Below are 23,790 nucleotides of genomic sequence, written 5' to 3'. Positions count from 1 at the left end.
CGTATCTTGCCTGTGCCCTTGTGTTTTTGATTTCTTTGGACTTTGTATTTTTGATCTTCTGAGCGTTCTGCATTTTTGCCTTTCCTTTTGTTTTTTGGGACTTTGAACCTTTGGATATTTTTATTTTTGGTCATCTTCTGAGCTTTTGGATTTTTTGTTTTTTCCATCGGATTGTATATATTGTAAATAAACTGTTTTTTAATACTCTACCTACGCCTCACTCCTCTGCACTTGAGTCATCCCCCTGGTGGCCTAGTGGGGGTTTGCTGGATTATCACACCAGCGACCTGGGTCCGAATCCCAGCAAAACCCTAACACTCTTTCACTACATCCATGTATCTCCTCTTTGGCCTTCCTCGTTTTCATTTGCCTGGCAGCTCCATCCTCAACATTCTCCTTCCCACATGCTCTGCATCTCTTCTCAGGATGTGCTCATACCATCTCAGTCTCATCTCTCTTAACTTAATTCCCAAGCTCTCCACATGTGCTGTCCCTCTGATGTGCTCGTTCCTTATCCTGTCCAACCTCGTCACTCCCGTCGCAAACCTTAACATCCTCAACTCCGCCACCTCCAACTTTGCCTCCTGTCTCTTCGTTAAGGGTACGGTCTCCAATCCATACATCACAGCTGGTCTCACTACTGTCTTATACATCTTACCTTTCACTTTTGCTGGGACTTTCCCATCACAAATGACTCCCAAAATCCTTCTCCAACTGCTCCACCCTGCCTGCACTCTCTTTCTCACCTCACTATCACAGCCCCCATTTTCCTGCACAGTTGACCCCAGGTACTTGAATTCACCAACTTTCTTTACGTCTACTCCTTGCATCTTCACTACACTCTCATCCCCATTCTCATTGATGTACATGTATTCTGTTTTGCTACGGCTCACCTTCATTCCTCTTCATTCCAATGCATCTCTCCAAACCCAACTCAACCTCCTTTCTACTTTCACCACATATCACAATATCATCCGCAAACATCATGTTCCATGGTGACTCTTGCCTCACTTCGTCCGTTAAGCTATCCATCACTATGGCAAACAAGAAAGGACTCAAAGCAGATCCTTGATGGAGTCCCACCTTCACCTTGAACCATTCCGTCGTTCCAACTGCACACCTCACTGCTGTTTCACTGTTCTCAGACATGTCTCACACCACTCTAATATATTTCTCATTCACTCCACTCTTTCTCAAACAATACCATAACTCATCTCTCGGCACTCTATCGTATGCCTTCTCCAGGTCTACAAACACACAATGTAGCTTTCTCTGGCCTTCTCTGTACTTCTCCATTAACATTCTTAAAGCAAAAATTGCATCCGACGTGCTCTTCCTTGGCATAAACCCGTACTGCTGTTCACAGATTGCTACCTCTCTTCTCAATCTCGCCTCCAATACCCTTTCCCATAGCTTCATGGTGCGGCTCATCAATTTTATTCCTCTGTAATTACTGCAGCTTTGTACATCTCCCTTATTCTTGTATATTAGGACTAGCACACTCTTTCTCCATTCATTTGGCATTTTCTCATTCTCTAGGATCTTATTAAACAATCTCATTAGGAACTCCACAGCCGTCTCACCCAAACATCTCCAAGCCTCAATCGGGATACCATCTGGTCCGACTGCTTTCCCAGTCTTCATTCTTTTCATGGCTGCCCTCACCTCATCCTTACTGACCAACTCTGCTTCCTGGTTTGCTGTCTCCAATGAATCTGACCTTATCTCTCTTGGATTCTCCTCATTTAATAAATCCTCAAAGTACTCTTTCTACCTTCTTAATACACTCTCTTTGTCAGCACGTTTCCATTTCCATCTTACATCCCTCGCGTCCCTGTTTCTTTGCCTAGCTAGTCTGTACAGGTCTTTCTCTCCTTCTTTGGTCTCCAGTCTTTCGTACAAATCCTGGTATGCATCTGCTTTCGCCTTCGCTACCACTCTTTTTGCCTTCTGTCTCGTCTCTCTGTATAACCGCCTGCTTTCCTCGTCTCTCTGCTCGTCCCAATTCTTCTTTGCTAGCCTCTTCTCTTTTATAATTTCCTGTACTTCTTTGTTCCACCACCATGTCTCCTTGTCTTCCTTCCTCCTTCCCGATGACCACCCTAGCACCTTCCTTGCTGCCTCTCTTACTAGTACAGCAGTAGTATTCCAATCTTCTGGCAGACTTCCATGACCACTCAATGCTCGTCTCATTTCTTCCCTAAACTCCTTCTGATGTTCAACCTCTTTTAGTTTCCACCACTTAATCTTTGGCTCCACTATTTCACGCTTCCTCTTTTTCATTTTTCAGGATAAGCGGCTACAGATAATGGATGGAAATCAAACACGATGTTCATCAATTTGTAGTGAGAGTCATATTCGGTTAAACACCACTGGAAACTTTTTGCAATCAGTCGAATGTGGATAAGCCTGAAACCTCCCCTAGGTCATGTGTTGTGTCCAAATGTTAATGTATTTTGGACCCATATGCATGCTACTGTATCTATTTTGTAATTTGTCTGATGGAATGAATGCAAAAGATTCTCTATACATTCAGATATTACAATAAAATGCCAAAAATATTGGTTTCCAGTTTAGGTCCAGATTTCAAATAATATAAAAAATAATAAAACAAGAGTATTGAGAAAACAATATTGAATTTTTTTTATTTTCAAATGAAAAAGGGAACAGTTTGTTTGTTTGTATGTAAAATAGGTAGTGTAAGAAACTTGTTTGTGAGCAACTTAAATGATCTTAATATGTTAGCAACACAAACTCAAACCATGGCAATGTCTTTCATGCATTTACAAACCAACATGAAAAACACTGCTTTTTTTAATCACATTTAAGGATCATAAAGACAAAAAGCACTTGTGTTTACATCTGTTGTTAAAAATTGTACATTTTTACACCCATTTAGTTTGCATTTACAATTTGCTGTGGCACGCGCAAGCTAGCTTTGGGGAATAGCTCACGAAGGCAAGAAACTGAACCGAAGAGGATAATAATAATAATAATAATTTTAAAAGGGGCGGCACGGTGGTGTAGTGGTTAGCGCTGTCGCCTCACAGCAAGCAGGTCCTGGTTCGAGCCCCGTGGCCGGCGAGGGCCTTTCTGTGCGGAGTTTGCATGTTCTCCCCGTGTCCGCGTGGGTTTCCTCCGGGTGCTCCGGTTTCCCCCACAGTCCAAAGACATGCAGGTTAGGTTAACTGGTGACTCTAAATTGAGCGTAGGTGTGAATGTGAGTGTGAATGGTTGTCTGTGTCTATGTGTCAGCCCTGTGATGACCTGGCGACTTGTCCAGGGTGAACCCCGCCTTTCGCCCGTAGTCAGCTGGGATAGGCTCCAGCTTGCCTGCGACCCTGTAGAAGGATAAAGCGGCTAGAGATAATGAGATGAGATGAGATCATCCCACAAAAATTCTGTGCTGGTGCAAAAGAGTCAGGTCAGTTTATTTGTATAGCGCATTTAACAACAGACATTGTCGCAAAGCAGCTTTACAGAATTTAAAGACTTTAAAGATATGAGCTAATTTTATCCCTAAATGAGGCAAGGTGCAGTTTGGAGTGCTGTAAAATAGGAAACTGAAATGAATGAGACACCAAAGTTTCACAAGGGAAAAAACCATAAAACTTTCCTTCTGTAATGTATTCACACCTAATTAACGTATGATAAAAACAGTCCTCAGAGTCCTGATTAGCGTCGGCCAGCAATAGCTGGAATGGTGGCTAGGATTTGTTTAAAAATGCCATGCAGATTAATTTCAAATGCTAATGTGACCATTTAAAAGATGGAATCTGATCTTAGTAAACTAATTGCTCTGTCGCCATTACAGTTTTCTCATCACAAAAGTGAATTTTCACCACAGTGGTCTTTAAAATGGACACAAAAAGCACAGAGAGGTTTAATTTATTCAATTCAAATTTATTTCTATAGTGCTTTTAGTAATTGGACATTGTCACAAAGCAGTTTTACAGAATTATAAATTAAAAATCTTTAGCAATTTACACATCATTTTACTTTTTTATTTTATGTCTGAACTTAAAGTAACACTGAGACTCCACAAGGATGTTTTCTTTCTTTTATTTCCAAAGACTGGAGTTTTGTGGTTTTGCAGATGTTTCATTCATTTCAGCCCATTGATAATTATAAAGACAAGCTGGTGTGTGTGTGTGAGAGAGAGAGAGAGAGAGAGAGAGAGAGAGAGAGAGAGAGAGAGAGAGAGAGCAGCAGTCAATCACTGTATTTTTAAAGCTTTTAAATTGTGTAATTAATTCGTAAAGCACTGTGGTTGAATGATGTTTTTATGTTTTGAAACCATAATTCAATCACAGCCTATTATTCCCATGTAATACAAACTATGGTTAGTTTAAATGTCTTAAACATGTTCTGATGAAGCTCCAGGCAGTTAAGTGGAGAGCAGAAACAGCTGTAACCATGTGACTTCTTTACATGCCTATATAAATACCTCACATCCTTCTGAAAAGCCAGTGGATTTTGTCCACTCGTGCTAAAGATATTTGTGAAAACATTTTGTGCCACAAACAGAAAAATGAGTATAATTTTTTTACCTTATATTTAAAAACTGAAATTGTCCAGTTATGTACATTTTATCTCTACAATAATCATTAGCATAGCAGTCAGTGTGTGTATGCTAAATCTGTTTGCAGGATTGTGAGAAATCGTGGGTGCGAACTGCAGTACACCTCTAACACCACGTCTACTGAATCCTGCTTCAAAGACTCTCAGAGTGGAAGAGCAGTGAAAGACACACACACTGATTTCCACAACCTGGAAGTGATTCAGAGTCTATAAAGATGTTAGTAATAATAATAATAATAATAATAATAATAATAATAATAATAATAATAAATCAGAATTATATTTAAACCATAGCAACCATAAACAGTAAAATACTATAGAATTCACTGTAATTTAAATGATCATTGAATAACTCCATAATTTAACCCATAGATAGATAGATAGATAGATAGATAGATAGATAGATAGATAGATAGATAGATAGATAGATAGATAGATAGATAGATAGATAGATGAAGGACTATTATGAAAAGCACTGGGGATGGAAAGGAAAAGTACAAGAAAAAATATGTTTATTGCTGAAGTTTTACAGCAGAGAGGTTGATCATTCAAATCACAAAAATAATCTTTGTTTCCTCCAGCTGATGTCACAGAGAGATTAGATGCTACAGCTCTAATTAAAAGATTTGAGCCCATATACATTAAGACACAAGTAAAATAACTAGCAGCACATGGATCTGTTCATCTATCACTGATACACAGTAAACAATCGAAACAATACTGGCAGGAAATACATGGAGATCATTACTTATGGACATATTCATATGAAAAAAGTCTTCACCTACAAGATTTTGTTTAATTTCTATTTGTCCGTGTTTCACCTACAGTAGCATTTCTGCTGCAAATGAACAAGCACACAAACCTGAACAAAATGCAAACCCAGTTTATGTACAAATGCATTCAAGTTGTTTAAAGTATAACTAACCTGTTAACTTTGTCAGCACATGCTGTCAGAATTTTGCAGATAGTTCTCCAGATAAATTCCTAAAGAAACAGTTTTGAAAAACTTGTAGCTTTTACTTAGTCCAGATGTTGTTTTACTCTGAAACTAGTGTTCTTTATTTAGTAGGTGGTCTGTGTGCTACCAGTGCGCATAAACCTTACGTTCAGCAAGGTATGGATTTGTGTTGCCCGTTCTGGGTGATGGGGTTAATCTTTTCCAGGGAAACGTCAGCATCGCTGTCCAAGTTGTCGGAAATATACGGGACGAACTTCTCCAGGGTTTTAAAAACAGAATTTTCTTCCTTGTTCTGAACTTCCTCATCCTGGATTAGTATGCAATGAGGGATCACACAATTGCTGTTGCTACCAGCTTTTGGGATGAGGTCCTTGGGCTGATGGTGCGAGATATGCTTGAATGCTCCATTGTTGTTAATGCTCACAATCTGAATAGAGTTGCTTCCAGGACAGAAATGTTGGCAGCCCAGCAGGATGGAGAATGCTTTGCGGAAGTCAGCATTGAACGCATAAATGATCGGGTTGAGTGAGGAGTTAGCCCAGCCAAACCAGACGAAGATGTCAAAGGTGGCTGGGTTTATGCATGGGAAGTCCACACTTTTGTTAGGCTCACAGAAAGGCACCATGCAGTTGAGGATGAAGAAGGGCAGCCAACAACACACAAACACCCCCATAATGACTGACAGTGTCTTCAGGACTTTGGTTTCGCGCTTAAAGGACATTTTAAAGGAGCTTTCAGACTCTATGCTGCTGCTGTTGCCCATACTGCTGTGGCGGTTTTTGGCACTTTCTGCTGCTCGCTCCAGGGCAGATATCCTGCAGATTTGTTTCTGGGCAATACGGTAGATACGGGTGTATGTGACAATCATGATGGCTACAGGAATGTAGAAACTGATGAGGGAGGAGGAAATGGCATATGTTCGATTAAGACTTGAATCACAGTTGTCTAGTGGAACCTCAGTGTAGGTGCTCTTCAGTTCAGTGTAATCTGCACTTTGTGCTTTGTGCCAGTTTAGTTGCACAGGAATGAAGGAGATAAGAACGGACAAGGTCCACGCCACACTAATCATAACGAATGCCACTTTGGGTGTCATTTTGCAGTCATAACGAAATGGGCTGGAAATGGCCCAGTATCGGTCCACACTAATGACACATAGGTTCAGGATGGAAGCAGTGGAGCACATGATGTCAAATGCCACCCAGATATTGCAGAAAGCACCAAAAGGCCAGAATCCCACAATTTCAGTCGCTGCCTTCCATGGCATCACCAAAATGGCCACCAGTAGGTCTGAAATAGCCAGTGATATAACAAAGAAGTTCGTGACTTTGGAACGCAGATGACGAAATTTTGTGACAGCAGCACAGACCAGTGTGTTTCCCAGCAGAGTGGTCAGGATGAGGAGAGAAAGAAAGCAGCCAGTCAGAACACGCTTTGATGAATCATGCCGCACTAAATTGCTGTCAAGAACTGAGGAGAAATTTACATCCATGTTTTTTTCACTGAATAACAGCAGCAATCACCCCATAATTCCACGAGTCCAAAGCAAGAGAGATGAATCACAGGAGCAGCATGAAGCTGTACTCAAAGGTCTGGATCATCTACTCCAATATCTTGCAAAACTCTATCCATCATTATTTTAACATTACAGAAACCATGAAATGGTGTCCCATGCTCCAGTCTCCAAACCCATTTGACCGAAGTAGATTATTTTAAAATGTGCTGAGAAAACAAACCTAACACAAGAAACTGACAAATCATTCAGTTACTTTAACAGGCTGCTGGTTTCCCCAGCATGCTGAAGTAAACGTGTCCAAGCACAATCAGAAGCTTTAAATACGAGCTCATCAGCCACACACATTTCTCCTCCTTATTCTGGTTTGAGAAAGGAAGAAAGAAACGATGTCTTCCAAGTGACTTCTGTCCTGCTGTCCGATCTTTTCCAATCAGCGCTTTAAGAATCTTCACTTCCTTCAGGTTGCTCTTCCCGCAGTGACTCAGACACTTCACTTCACATTACTGACTTCTGTCACTTCTCTTCTCACAGAGAGTCAGTGTGTCTGGGGATAAAGTGCAGCATGTTACTCACATATTACTCACATATTACTCACATTTTACTCACATATTACTCACATTTTACTCACATATTACTCACATATTACTCACATTTTACTCACATTTTACTCACATATTACTCACATTTTACTCACATATTACTCACATTTTACTCACATATTACTCACATTTTACTCACATTTTACTCACATATTACTCACATATTACTCACATTTTACTCACATTTTACTCACATATTACTCACATTTTACTCACATTTTACTCAAATATTACTCACATTTTACTCACATATTACTCACATTTTACTCACATATTACTCACATTTTACTCACATATTACTCACATTTTACTCACATATTACTCACATATTACTCACATATTACTCACATTTTACTCACATATTACTCACATTTTACTCACATTTTACTCACATATTACTCACATATTACTCACATTTTACTCACATATTACTCACATTTTACTCACATTTTACTCACATATTACTCACATATTACTCACATTTTACTCACATATTACTCACATATTACTCACATTTTACTCACATTTTACTCACATTTTACTCACATTTTACTCACATATTACTCACATTTTACTCACATTTTACTCACATTTTACTCACATATTACTCACATTTTACTCACATTTTACTCACATATTACTCACATATTACTCACATTACTCCGTGAATCGCGCGCACTCTAATCTGCGCTCTCTCTTCGTTTTGGAGTCGCGTGCGCGTAACGGAAGCGCGTCGGGAACCGCCCACTGGATTCTTAACGAGATTTTGGGGAAATAAGAGCAGCAATCCCGAGGCTGTTGTTTTGAGTAAACCTGTCCTCACCTTCACTCAGAGCAGATCCGGTCACAGTGACTTCACCGCTGCTCTGGGTTCCGGTCACCCCTACCCCCCCCCCCCCAATTAATTGTCCCCGGGGACAGGAATTAGAAGTGCATCACTAAGCCGGTCCTGCGGTCCTCTTTCCTCGGTGCCTGGTGTGTTTCTGTCGCTCTGATGGAACCGAACCGAACCGAACCGGGTGTTTTCGTGCGCGAGTCGTTGGATATAAAACCGGTTAAGAAACGCGTCCATCTACTGAAGGTTATTTCTTCTTTCAGTCATTTTAAAGGTTATTACACGTGAATGACATGATGATCCACACACATCATAACGTGACAAATAGCACAGCGGGAGGCTGCTTTGCGTCACATGTGCAGCTGTGAGGTGTGTGTGATTGTATACAATGTGTGTGTGTGTGTATATATGTGTGTGCGTGTGTGTGCGTGTGTGTGTTCCAGCCCGCAGTGAGACGCGGTGATCTGCTGAACGTTTACCTCCTGAAGGGCTGGAGGAGGCCATCTGCTGGAGCTCCCATTAACACTCAGTTTAGTTTCAGAAATGGTTTAAATCCAGGCGGAGCGAACATCAGCCTTCACCACATTCACATGTCGGCTACAGAGTGCCATTTTATTATGAACTCGTCATTGTGAGTCTGTCATTGTCACATGTTTATAAATTCACACAAACTTAGTGTGGACTGCGCATGCGTAATCGATGAAGACAACACACGCGACCTCAGGAGTAAAAGGTTCAGATTGGAATTTTGATGAGTTAACTATACATAAACTTCACCACTGTGGGGTATTTTACTGTAAGCGCCAGGGTTCTGTCATTCAGAACCAGTGTAGAACCCTGTGAGGACTGAGGTTCCACAGAAGGATACTATTTCCATTTAAATAATTGTCTTTAATCAGACTGATACAGCAGGGCCAGCTGGAGTGGACTTGGCATGGATAAGCATTGCACACATCCATCCCTCATCTGATCCCGCTTATCCGTCAGGATCATGGGGGAAGCTGGAGCTCACAACCATCACACTCACACCTATGAGCAGTTTGGAGCAGCTAGTTGACCTCATCCACATGTCTTTGAACTGTGGGAGGAAACCAGAGCACCAGGAGGAAACCCACACAGGCACAAGGAGTACATGCAAACTCCACACCAAAAGACCCCATTTGACTGTGAGATTCGAACCCAGAAACTTCTTGCTGTAAGGCAACAGTGATAACCACTGCATCACCGTGCCACCCAGCATTGCACATAATCATTCAAATTTTTCACTAAAAAGGAGACAGACAGTGACCAAAGCTAAGGATCAGACACTGGAGCTGGAAGGCTGTATTTACAGAAACTCCGTAAATCAGATATAAAAAACTCGACACACTCCTGTTAAAACTGCATGCTTTTGTAACGTAAAAAATTTAACTAAGATAAATCACAGCAGATCCTTTCCCCCCCTTTAATGTGAAAACACAACCAACAATATTTAAAGTGAAAAACAAATCAAAATATTTTAGGGGAAAAGGAAAACATACAATAACATGGTTACATAAGTATGCACACCCCTTAAGTAATTCTTTGTTAAAGGTCCCATGGCATCGTTTTTTCATTAATTGTGCGGTGGTCTCTAGTATGAATGAATGCCCTGTGAGCCGGTTTTGGTGAAAAAAATGCTGTGGTTCTCCTGTTTCAGGCTGTTCTAGTTTGGTGGAGGAGCGGGTGGCGGGAGTGCGACAGGATTTCAGCTCTTATCATTAATATTCATGACATGTAAATGTGTTACCTCTGATTGGCTAACAGCACTGTGACGCTACCTCCAGTGGGTCAGAACAAGCGGATGTGGGTGTCTTACTATGGCGAGAGAGAAGGAACAAACCGCGAAGGGAAACATACCACGTGCTGACGTCATTAAGGTGCGACGCGAGGAAATAAAATAAATTCAACAAATGTTTGGGTTTTTACTGAACAAACAAACAAATAAAATGAACGAGTGACTTAAAAAAAAGAATGGGGGTGTCTTTGTAAAAACTGTTTTGATTGGCTATTATAACAGAGCATGCTGCATGCTTCTTGGTTTTGTAGCGCAGAGTACCTGGCTAACTGCAGGAAGCGGTTAGCTGCACAGCTAATGTAGCCATTGCAAGGCTAACGCACCGATTTTAAAACACGGCAAAACGACTTAACAGTTATACACTTACTTGTTCGGTGTTTGTGGCTGATGCGGCAGGGATGCTTGGTACGGACCCAGGCTTCAGTGACAGTTGATGTGCAAAACCTGCCCTGTACTGTCCCAAGTTGTGGAAACATTCCTCAGGAAAATGCTTCCGACAAACATACACCGTCTTAGGTAGACTCGACGGCGTATTATTGGAGTAAATAAAATTAAGCCACTGCATCTTCAGGGGCTCTCCCGTCAGCAGTAAAAACAGACTCCTTTCTGTGTTGTCACATCCATGTACAGCGCAATTTCCATGTTTGGTGGCAACTTTTGAGCTGGGCGGGCAATCCATACAGTGGGTGGGAATCCAGAAGGGGGGCGTGGGGATCATCTCCCTTGCTGATGTAGTAAAGGGAAGAGCCTATCAACGCGCCATTTTGACGCGCCATTCTCAAATGTTGACAAAGGGTGGGCATAGTTTGGTTTACACATTATGAAATTTCTAGCCACTGGGGTGACTTAAGAAGGTCAGAGGAATTCATTTTAACGTTAAAAAACCTCAGAAAGTGAAAATTTCATGCTATGGGACCTTTAAAGAATCTTTTGCTTGTAATATAGCACTCAGTGTTTCAGGTAGGATGAATGTAAAAACAACCTGAAATTCAAACCTGAATCTTACTCTTCATTTTTTTTTTCTATTCTTCAAAATAATCTTATTAATTAAGGCTCCTTTTCAAATTACTATCTTCCAAATTCATGTTTCTTTGTTTGTGAAAGGGCTGGTATCTGCATACATCAGCACTTTAATATTGAACGGACATTTAGTTCCCATGAGTAGCATTATAACTTCTCAGGAATACATTTCCTCTCCATAAATCACTCGACTGCTAGAACATTGCTGTTTAAATTTGTTGCTGAAGGACAGTGAAGCCAATGATCAAACCTCTGACTTTTCAGTTCTTGCCTGACTGCTGTTCTACTAAGATAAAGCTGAACAAAAATAAAACTGAATAAATAGACACTGATGTTATCACAACATATTCAGTGGTCAAGTGCCACACTGCAGCTCTGATATTCATCTCATACATGACTGAATAATTAACTAATGAATTTGTCTGGGTTGTTTACAGCAAGACAACAAAAAATGTGCAGGCAGTAAACTCTCTTTTTCTGATCACTGATGATAAATTTTGTCCAAAATCATGTGTTCATTTGATATCTGTGTAGAGTTTCACATGTTCTGTCTGTGTGGATTTCTTCAGTGTTCTCCAATTTCCTCCCAAAAACATGGGAGTAGCTGAGTTGGCTAAAATAAATTACCTCCAGGCATGACTGAATGTGTAACGGCCAGGTGACATTTTTCCAGTTTCCACCAGTATTGTGCTGGTGAGTCTGTACTCACTGCAGCCTCAAATTCCTGTTCCTGGCTTACAGGAGTGGAACCTGATGTGCTTGTCTGGTAGTGTAGTTCACCCACCTCATGGTCTGACTTGTGGTTTCTGAGATGCATTTCTGTTCACCACAGTAGTAAATAGAATAGAATGCCTTTGTCACTGCACAAACGTACAATGAAATTTAGTTCATCATAGGAGAGCAAAGCCGCTGCGTACGTGCACGCCACCACTCTTGGACACTTCAGCCCAAGGCCGTCCCATTTTAACCTAACCGCATGTGGGGGAGGGGATCAAGATGGCGGCATAGCCTGAAAGCTCCATACAGCCGAACACAAATTTTAGAAAAAACCCACAAATGCACCTATAATTTTTGAGCAAACAGAGCGGCTCTGGATATGTCGGACCCGCCCGAATCGAAATCCTACGAGATTTTCACTAGAGCACGCAAGGCAAGTATCGTTGGGACAACTTCTCAGGCAGCGACGATGGCTAAGGAGGCTAGCATCATGGCAAATATGGCGGACGTGCTAGCAGAGTTGAAGTCTCTCCGCTCGGACTTTGGATCAAAACTGGACAACATTGATAACCGTTTGTCGGATGTGGCAAACTCAATTGTGGCGATTGAAAACAAACTTTCAGCCGTGGAACAAGACGTGGTTGCAAATACAACACGTATCGGAGAGGCAGAAACACGTATAGCAACAACAGAAGACATGCTGCAGCACACCCAAGAGGCACTAGCCTCGGCCACCAAACGAATTGCCTATCTTGAAACAAAAACAGAAGATTTGGAAAATCGAGGTAGAAGAAAGAACCTGCGGCTTTTTGGTTTACGTGAACGAGCTGAAGGAAGTAAGCCACTCTACGACTTTATAAATGACATGCTACCGCAATGGCTCGGCTGCCCTGATAAAACTTTCACTCTGGAGCGAGCTCATCGCACACTGGCGCCGGCCAAACCTAACCAGAACCGAGCAGTTCTCGTTCGATTTTTGAAGTTTCAGGAAAAGGAATTTGTGTATCGCGAAGCAAGGAAGCGAGAAATCAGGTACGGCGACAGCAAGCTGTCTTTCTCTCAGGATCTGTCCGCAGAAACGGTCCGTATTCGGCGAGAGTTTGTCCCAGTTGTGAAGCAGTTTGTGGCCATGGGAAGCTTTCGAGGATTTCATCACAATCCTTGTAAACTGAGAGTGCTTCACGATGGGAGAATTCATCTTTTTTCAACACCGAAAGAAGCAGAGAGGTTCCACCAAAGCATGACACGACCTGCATAAAGAATGTACAGGACGTGATACACGGTTCTTGAAGTTACGACGGACATTGAACGCATCAAGAAGAAAAACAGCGGTTGGGTCAGGTATCATAAACGATATACAGAGTCTAATAAGGACTGTTTCTTTGTGAAAGTGTTGTTAAATGTTATACTGAAAGGATAAGGAATGGTTCAAACTTTTCGACGGGGTCAAAATTTCAAATAAGGGAACATGAAAAAAAAAATCAGGGTCATTTTACTAAATTATTTTCTGGCATTATTTTCGGTGGTGCGACACATACGCCAACGTTATTTCTGGTTTGATCTTCTTTTTTTTTAACGAACAGAGTTGGCTTTAACTAAGAACAGAGAAAGGGGTTAAGGTTAAAATAGGAGACATTATGATTGTTTGGACTTATGGCTGTTCTGTCCAGGGTCAAAGGCACGCGGATTAGCTGCTCCTCAGCAATAGTGGATCAGCATCCTCCAGAGCTGATATATTAAAGGGGGTGTGGGAAAGCATTTCAGTGGAAATGATGGGGTGGGAGTGGATCTTTTTTTGTTTTGGTTATGACTGTTCTAGTCATTTTTGTGGTTTTTCTTTCCCCTCCAGTGTGTGTTATATTTTGTGTATGGTTTTGGTAGAATCAGCAACATTTATAACCCCATCAAGGTGTCAGAAGATGTTATTGGTGGCAAAAAACTATGCTTGTGAATAATTCTGAAATTAAGATCACCAGTTGGAACGTTAGGGGGCTTAGAAAATTGACTAAACTGAAACAAGTTATAAATAGGTTGAAACATCTCAGATCTAAAATTGTTTTCTTACAAGAAACCCATTTGATGGCCTCTGACATACCTTGTCTGGAAAAAAGATGGCCAGGCCAAGTGATTTATTCTTCTTATAATAATTATGCTCGAGGTGTTGCTATCCTTGTACACAAGTCAGTTCCATTCCAAATTACTCAAACTATTCAAGATCCAACTGGTAGATATGTGATTGCACAAGGAAACATTATGTCATATAAAGTTAACCTAATCAATATTTATGGTCCTAATGAGGACAGGCCGTCTTTTTTCGAAGGACTACTGTTGACTGTGTCCACCTTAGAAGGTCTCTACATTTTTGGGGGTGACTTTAACTGTACGCTAGACCCAGTAATGGATCGACTTACTGGAACTGATATCTCGCACGTACAGACAAGGAGGAAGCTGACTGAATTCATAAAAGATCTAAGACTAGTCGATGTATGGAGGGAAAAAAATCCAAACAAAAAAGAATTTTCCTGTCACTCTTCTACTTATAAAACATATTCACGTATTGATTATTTCCTAATTTCTGTTGAACTGCTTATCAATGTCGCAAACTGCTGGTATGACAGCATAGTGATTAGTGATCATGCAGCTGCCTCAATGGAAATAAGCTTAGGCATATTTGCTCAACACTCTCAGAGATGGAGGTTCCAGATATATTGGTTACAAGATTCATCCTTTCTTAGATTCATGGGGGCCTGCATAGATAGCTATTTCCTGCTAAATACGGATGAAACAACCGCCAGTGTAAGATGGGAAGCATTTAAGGCATATATAAGGGGAGAAATAATTAAATATACAAGCTCAAAGACTAAACAGCACAAAAAGGAAATACAAACATTGGAAAGACAGATTAAAACACTAGAATTAGATCTTTACGAGAATATTGATGAGGACAAACAGCAACAACTAGCAGTAATGAGAGCTCAATACAATAAACTAACAACCGACAAAGTTGCTAAAACTCTCTCATGGACCAAGCAAGCATACTATGATCAGGGCGAAAAACCAAGCAAATTACTGGCTTGGCGGGTTAAGAAAATGCAAGCCGAAAGAACAATTAACAGTATAACGACAATGTCAGGCGATTTAACAACAGACCCAATTGAAATTAATGCTACCTTCAGAGACTTTTATGAACTATTATACAAATCAGAATATGCAGGAGCTACACAACAACAAACATTTCTCGATCAGCTACAGTTCCAGAGCCTGTCTGGAGATGAAATGGAAGTACTGGACAGGGCATTAACAGCTGAGGATCTTTATGATGCCATGAGCAGTATGAATAGTGGGAAAGCACCTGGCCCCGATGGGATACCTATAGAATTTTATAAGAAGTTTAAACAGAAACTTGCGCAACCTCTATTAGATATGTTTAACGAATCATATAAAACAGGAACTCTTCCACCATCATTAAGATTAGCTATGATAACTGTGATATTAAAACCTGACAAATCGCCAACCAGTTGTTCATCTTTCAGGCCCATTAGTTTAATGGGATGCGATACAAAAATATTATGCAAAGCTCTCTCTAAAAGATTAGAAAAATATCTTCCTCAATTGATCAGTAATGATCAGAATGGTTTTGTATTACAACGACAAGGCTTCCATAACATCAGGAGAGTTTTAAATGTACTGTTTGAGAAAAATAATGCCAAAGACACTGCAAGGTTATCAGTTGATGCTAGTCAAGCATTCGACAGAATAGAATGGAAATACCTTTTCGATCTGCTGCCGAGATATGGTCTAGGAGAAACATTTCTTAAATGGATTAAATTACTGTACACAAACCCAACAGCAGAAATATTGACTAATAATACAATTTCTAAACCTTTCAGTTTACAACGCTCAACCAGGCAAGGTTGCCCTTTATCTCCTTTGCTTTTCACTTTAGCAATAGAACCTCTCGCGATCGCAGTAAGAACACGTAGGAATATATTCGGTATCAGAATTTGGGACATAGAGCACCATATAGCATTATATGCGGATGATATAATTTTTTTCTTAACAAACCTGAAGAGCAGTATTCCGAATTTGATTAATTTACTTGAAAACTTTGGCGAGTTTTCTGGATACAGAATAAACAAATCTAAGTCAGTACTGTTATTTCTAAATGAAGAAGAAAGACGTAATCCCAAAATAAATACACCATTTATGGCCACACAAGAGGGATTTAAATATCTGGGTATTAAGATTGCCCCGGAACTTGGCGACATTGTCCCTACAAACTATAACCCCCTGGTAGATGAAGTCACAGAGAAGCTGGACCGGTGGTCGAAATTGCCGATATCAATGATTGGTCGTATAAACCTTATTAAAATGTCTATTATACCCAAATTTATATATCTTTTCCAAGCACTCCCGCTTCCATTACCAAGTAATTTCCATAAAAAAATTGATAGTATATTTACCCAGTTCATTTGGAACAATAGAAAAGGTAGACTCCGGCTCAAGTTATTATTTTTACCCTATGAAAGGGGGGGGACTACGGGTCCCAAACCTGAAATGGTATTATTGGGCTGCCCAATTAAGTTCTGCAATGTATTATTTTTCTCCATCCACACCACCTGCTTGGGTAAATATTGAACAAAAATCAGTGTCAGATCTGCCCATAAAGCAGTATTTATATTCCTCGGATGTCAAGACACTGAAAAAACAGACAAGAAACCCTTTTGTTAAAAATACAATATCAGTATGGTATGCAGCACATAACTTTGTTGATGAAACAATAACTTTGTCACGATTTACCCCTATCTGGGGCAACAGACAATTCAGGCCTGGTAGATTAGATGGGGGATTCAAATTATGGGCAGAGAAAGGAATTGGGACCATCTCGGACCTTTATTTTGAAGGTACCCTTCTCAGATTTGATCAACTTTGTCAAAAATATGGAATTCCCCAAAAACATTTTTTCAAATATTTGCAATTAAGAAGTTTTATAACATCAAAACATAATTTATTCATGGCCACACCCCCGCTATCGATTATTGAGGAAACGGTGATTAATAATTTGAATGGTAATAAACACATATCTAGATTCTATAACCTTTTAGCGGAGTACTCAACAGAATCAGCATCAGATAAATTAAATGCCTGGAGAACAGACACACAAGAAGATATTAGCGAAGAAGATTGGGGAGGAGCATGTTTAAAAGCACAAACAAATTCAATTAACACAAGCTTAAAGTTGATTCAGTATAAGTGGTTAATGAGAGTTTATATAACCCCTGCAAAACTTCATCGTATCTCCCCTAACATTCCTGATGTTTGTGTTAAATGTCTGACTGAAAAGGGAACTCTGATTCACTGCCTATGGGGATGCTCTAAGATTTTGGTATTTTGGGAAAATGTAGTTAAATGTTTATCACAGATGGTTAAATGTAACATTCCATTGACGTCAACAGTCTGTATACTTGGAATATACCCCAAGGACTTCATCAGAACAACGAAGCAATCAAAAATGATCGACTTTGGACTTCTCCATGCAAGGAGAGTGATTGCACTATATTGGAAAAATGTAGAACCACCATCACTGGCAATATGGAAGAAGGAGTTGACGACTTGTCTTGGACTGGAGAGATTGACATACATTGTTAAAGGTAAACAGGAGAAGTTTGCCTGCATTTGGGAATCATTTATGTCATTCCTGACCAATGAAACGGATAACACTGACTGAAAAACAGGTTATGAAATGATTCTGCCTTTTATTTTTTTATTTTACCTCAATTTATTTTATTTTGTTTCATTTTAGTCTTATTTATTTAATTTGGTATTTATTTTCCATCAGTTTGATGTCTGTCACTGTCCATTTTATTTTACTCCTTTTCTTTGTCTGCGTGAATGAATGTCTGTTCGAGGGGATATAAAAGAAAATGTGTGTACATTTGACATAAAGTTTGATATATATTTGAAATTTCAATAAAAAATATTGTTAAAAAAAAAAAAAAAAAAAAAACCTAACCGCATGTGTTTGGACTGTGGGGGAAACCGGAGCACCCGGAGAAAACCCACACAGACACGGGGAGAACATGCAAACTCCACACAGAAAGACCCCCATCGGCCGCTGGGCTCGAACCCAGAACCTTCTTGCTGTGAGGCGACAGTGCTAACCACTACACTCATTGGCATAAAGAGCGATTATCTGTCACCACAGTCTTCCTGTCAGCTCAAACCTGTTTGGTCATTCTTCTCTGCCTCTCAAACACAGCGTTTCTATCCACAGAACTGACTCACTGGATGCATTTTGCACCATTCTGTGTAAACTCTGGAGACTGTTGTGTGTGAAAACCCCAGGAGATCAGCAGTTTCTGAAATACTCAAAACAAACAACCAGGCCACGGTCAAAATCACCAAGATCACTCACTGGGTTTACATGAACAAAATATTCAGGGTTTTTTTGCCCTTATTCCAAAAAAGACAATATTCCTATTAAACCGTTTACACAGCTAATGAATATTCCACTAATATTCCCCTTGACATACAGCCGTGGACACACCAAGATGGCTGTGCGATGGCCATTAAAAAGAAATGCTATACATGATTACATCTTTTTGCTACTACTCGTTAGAGGTGACGAGGCCTACCGTTAATATCAGTCATTATGTAGAACTGGCCCTGTTATGTTTTAACTGTAATTAATCAATCAAGCACTTTATCCTGGTTATGTGGATCATGAGCCCTGACCAGAAAACACTGGGTGTGAAGCAAGAAAGAATGAATTTATTTTATATAATAAAATGCACACTTTTCCCTACATCTACTGATGGACAGGGTTTTACAGACCTTAAAGCATATACACAGAACCATGGCCTCACTTTTTGTTTATAAATGCCTTGAGACCTCAAGAATGGCACAGGAATGGTTTTAAGCATTAACAATAAATCTAATATAGTAATTTTTATGATTAAAATGATTCATATAGGGAGCAGTCTGAGTGAATGACCGTGACATCATCGCAGGAAGGCTATCTGTCTCATCGCCATTTCCGCTATACTAAAACACAGAGCTGACTGCAACTCCGATCCTCCATCATCATCATCTGTCATCCGGCGGGCCGGTGACTTGGTAAGATATCCTATCCCAGACCCGCCGGTCAAGCATAGCTGCTCTGAGTTGTTCTTCCTTCAATCCCGTCTCTCGCTCGAGGACCTTGGGGGCAAGGTCCCTGGAGGAGTAGTACCTTTCTGGTTGCCAATCATCATCTTGACATCCCAGACTGGTCTCCCCATACCAGCGGCATGTGATGCGGAATATAGGACCAACTCGTCATCAGTAAGCGGTCCCTCTATCTAGCCTCTCACATGCCAAAGACCGTCCGCGTGGCTCTCAGCGCCGCCCCTAGTGTTGCAGAACGCGGTGGACCTATGGGAGCAAACCCAGACAGAAAATCCCAGGAGTGTTTGCGTCACCCCGGTTTTTCACAACAATTTGAAAACTTGATGATGATATCCAATCCTCCATTTTGAGCTAATTTATCGCCATGCCACATAGATGTGTTGCTGGCGGGTGCAGCAACATGACAGAAGGTGGAGTGATGTTGCATTCATGGCCCAAGAATGTTCAAACTGCAAAGATTTGGACGTGTTTTGCGAGAAGTTCACGAGCACATTGGGCGCCTACAAAGTGGTCTCTCCTCTGCTCTGCTACAACCTACATTTCACTGAAGACTCATATGAGACCTCTGATCTGTTGAGGAGCGTTGGCTATAAGCCTGTATTGAAAGAGGGTGCAGTACCAACAATTAAAGGAAAAGAAAAAACTACAAGAAAAGGGAAGGAAATTCAGTTGCACCAGTTCTCCCAGAGTGTGAGCCGAGGGTTGTTGCTAAAACCCGGGACGGAATGGGACGTGACACATCACTCGGGCAGCGACCTCCCCGCGGTTATTGCTAAAACCGGTGACGTCCTGTCCCAGGTTTTAGTAATTGCCTGAGCCGAGCAGTAATGGCGGAGTACTCAGTATGGAAAAAATGGAGAATGAGTAGAGCAGCCGTCTGATTTCTCTGCTGGATATGCTTGCCTCAGCAGCAATAGCTCACCCTTACGTGGAAGAAGTGAATGAACAGAGAACTGAACGAACAACTGATTTTACAGCAGTTATGTGATGCGAGGGCATGTAACGTAATGAGATGCCATGGAGCGATGCTTCACCCTCCAACACACTGCGCTCTACTGAAAATGGGTGAACCACAAATCATATCTTTTGCACCCAATCTTCAGAAGACAAAGCTTAAATAAGAACTTATTACAATTACACCGATAGGGTTTAAATTTTCTCTTCTCTTAACTTCTCTCACAAGCAACAGGGGGAAAAAAATGCAACCGTGTACATATTTCTTTTTCACAGAAATGCACATTGTACACATTTTATTTCTTTTAAACATGCTGTGACATTATTGCAGTAACGGTCGGAACACAACAGTCTTAGTCAGAACTGATCAGGCATCTCCTCATCCAGCGCTGAAAAAATCTGATGCACTGGTTGACAAAGATCAGGTGTGGAGCTTTCTGCTCAATCTTTGTGAGGACCTCCATTCTGTCTCTTGGACATTTTAATCCAACCTTCCACAAAGAGGACAATGCAATAAAGCATAATATATAAGTATAGAATTTTAGCATAGCTTTGTCAGTTCCACTGTATTTATATTATAAATGGATCTTTAGGAAAAAGGAAGAGATTAAAACTGGACTCACCGTTTCTGTTCCTGAATGCTGCAGCAGTGCTTTAATGTTGTACTGCAGCATTCTGAAGATTGTATGCAGGTTTAGTTCCAAGTCTCCATCAGTAATCTTTACCAAAACAAGTGTTTTCAAAAGTTCTTGTGCGATTAATTCTTTACAGAGGCAAAACTGTGGAAGGACAAAAAAAAACAAAAAACCTCATGTTAAACATTTATTCCCAGTCTTTTCCTAATTCAGCTTTACAGCCAGGTTTGATTATAGAGCATTTAAACCGTTCACTGAGCCAAGGCATGCCACCATGTGTTTGTTATGGCTAGAACAAACTGTCTGCAGAGTCCTTATAAAACCCTGGGGGCGTCGTGGCTCAGGTGGATAAGGTGCCACACCATAAATCCGGGGACCCAGGTTTGCTTCTGACCCGAGGTCATTTCCCGATCCCTCCCCGTCTCTCGCTCTCCTGCTCATTTCCTGTCTCTACACTGTCCTATCCAATAAAGGTGAAAAAAGCCTAAAAAATATATTTAAAAAAAAAAAGTCCTTATTAAACCCTTATATGTACACTCACCTGCCACTTTATTAGGAACACCTGAACAAATTATGCAATTATCCAAATCAGTCAATCATGTGGCAGAAGTACAATGCATAAAATCAGGTTAAGAGTTTCAGTTAAGGTTCAGGATGGGGCGGGGCGGGACACCCGTAACTCTGATCTCAGTGAACTGGACCTTGGCATGGTTGTTGGTGCCAGACAGACATAAAGACAGACGTTCATTTTAATTAAAAATGTTAAATTTCTCTCATTTTCAGCATGACATTAAGTTAATTAACCACAGTCATTTTACAGACAACCTTCTTTACCAAGGGTGGCAATAATTATGGAGCCAACTGTATAATAGCATTAGCAGGCTGGCAATTCTCCAAAACTTACATAGATGCTCCCCATCTCTGTATTTGTCAGGTATATCAGACTTGTGTCCTTTAAATAAGAGACATAAATATAACCATGCAGTTTCATTACACAATCCCTGTAATTTAAAAGAAACACCTTCAAGATAATAAAAAATCAGATAAAACATACAAAGGTGAAGAGATTGGAGTAGTGAGTGAGGTCTTCGAGATGACTAATGATCTCTCGGATGGTGTCGTCTCCTGTTGTGCTCTGCACTGCTGCAAAACAGAACAAACATTTACAGTCTGATTATCATCAGTGAACACACGGAGCTTGTAAGATCCTTTATCATGTAGCCTGGGAGTGCAAATTCATGAAACTTAATGCTGGTATAATTACATTTTGGATTTTTGGCAAATGGGGTTTATGGAATTAAGTTATAATTGACTCACACCTGCCCCGAGTTGGATCACTTTAAATATTTATAGCATCATAAGAATGACAGCAAAGTAGCTGGTATTAAAAAAAAAAAAAAAAAAACTATATTCACAGCATGTTGCATAAATATTAATTCCTTTGACCATTTCCACATTTTGTTGTGGTACAACCTGAAACTTAACTGGGATTATATGTCCTTATTCTACACTAAATTCCCTATAATAATGAAATGTGTATGTGGGAATCAGTATATAGTTTAAATGCATAAAGAACTCCACAACACTCAACTACTATGAACTTTTGGAGATTATAGTATATCTTCAGTCACTTTGAATCATTACTAAAAAAAAAAAAAAACACACACTCACAAAACACCACAGACAGTATTATTTTTAAAAACTATTCCCTCTTGTGAGACAAAACCATTCAAAAACAGCACTTTTTTTGTGTCGTTGATGGCCTTGAACCTGATCCTGCACAAAACATCCTGAAATTACTGTACATCACTTTGATGTGAATGTAGACATTTGGCATTATCTGAGATTTATCTGATATGGTTTCTGTAGCTGTTGCACATAGCTGACTCAAAGAAATGCTCCAGTCGTGCTTTACTGATGAATCACTGTGCTTTGGATGAGCTCCTTTCTGAGCGGTTCTTATTTTTGTTCCATCTACTCTTCTTTCAGGTTATTTTTAACAAGCTCTAGAGTCACCAAAATCATGTTGCCAAATTTCTCCACTCTTCATTTTGCAAGCATATAAAGAAAAAATAGCCAAAATGAAACAAATCTAATATTTTAACACTAAACAATATTTAAAAATACTATTATTTGTAAGCATATGTTTTGTGTACAGCATGTTAATTAAAAAAAAAAAAACAAGGAGGTATGTGACCATCTCCATGCAGCTTCCATCTTGGTTCCACGAGTGACACTGAGGATTTCCTCTTACAGTTCGGCTGTTTCCAGGAAAGTCAGAACTACTGACTTGTTCTCTGGAATTCTGAGGATTCTGATTAATGACACCATCAGGAGGAAGAAGGGAAAAAAAGGAAAAAACAAAATTAAAAAAAAACCCACCACCAACTCAATTTCGACCACTGTGATTATATGCTCATTGGCTTTTTTAGGTCACAAAATGGTCACTGGGCGGCACGGTGGTGTAGTGGTTAGCGCTGTCGCCTCACAGCAAGAAGGTCTGGGTTCGAGCCCCGGGGCCGGCGAGGGCCTTTCTGTGCGGAGTTTGCATGTTCTCCCCGTGTCCGCGTGGGTTTCCTCCGGGTGCTCCGGTTTCCCCCACAGTCCAAAGACATGCAGGTTAGGTTAACTGGTGACTCTAAATTGAGCGTAGGTGTGAATGTGAGTGTGAATGGTTGTCTGTGTCTATGTGTCAGCCCTGTGATGACCTGGCGACTTGTCCAGGGTGTACCCCGCCTTTCACCCGTAGTCAGCTGGGATAGGCTCCAGCTCGCCTGCGACCCTGTAGAAAGATAAAGCGGCTAGAGATAATGAATGATGAGAAAATGGTCACTGCTTTTGCTGAATTAAACTTATGTAAACTATAACAAACTTTTAGCTCATATACTTAAACACAAGTGAATTTCAACAAAGACCACATGAGTTTAAGCTTTTTCTATCGGTGGTATTTGTTTTTGCATCGATCAATGTTGAAAATTTTGCACACATGCCTACT

The 23,790-nt window shown here is 40.4% G+C and overlaps 1 protein-coding gene across 1 annotated transcript; it reads right to left on the bottom strand.

The window, feature by feature from the left end:
- Positions 1–5,549: 5,549 nt before the first annotated feature.
- Positions 5,550–7,469, bottom strand: drd1b (dopamine receptor D1b). Its single transcript, XM_060935274.1, has one exon. It carries the CDS (start codon positions 7,026–7,028, stop codon positions 5,688–5,690), a length of 1,341 nt encoding a protein of 446 aa, XP_060791257.1. The 5' UTR covers positions 7,029–7,469; the 3' UTR covers positions 5,550–5,687.
- Between the last annotated feature and the right edge of the window lie 16,321 nt (positions 7,470–23,790).

This window comes from Neoarius graeffei, chromosome 12 (assembly GCF_027579695.1).
Source record: "Neoarius graeffei isolate fNeoGra1 chromosome 12, fNeoGra1.pri, whole genome shotgun sequence".
Classification (NCBI taxonomy): Eukaryota; Metazoa; Chordata; class Actinopteri; order Siluriformes; family Ariidae; genus Neoarius; species Neoarius graeffei.
The sequence above is the reverse complement of the archived record's forward strand: the minus strand, read 5'-3'. Positions and strand labels throughout refer to the sequence as shown.

What these genes read in the sequence shown, in the direction of transcription:
- drd1b (XM_060935274.1), bottom strand. Translation starts at nt 7,028, where the DNA reads ATGGATGTAAATTTCTCCTCAGTTCTTGACAGCAATTTAGTGCGGCAT.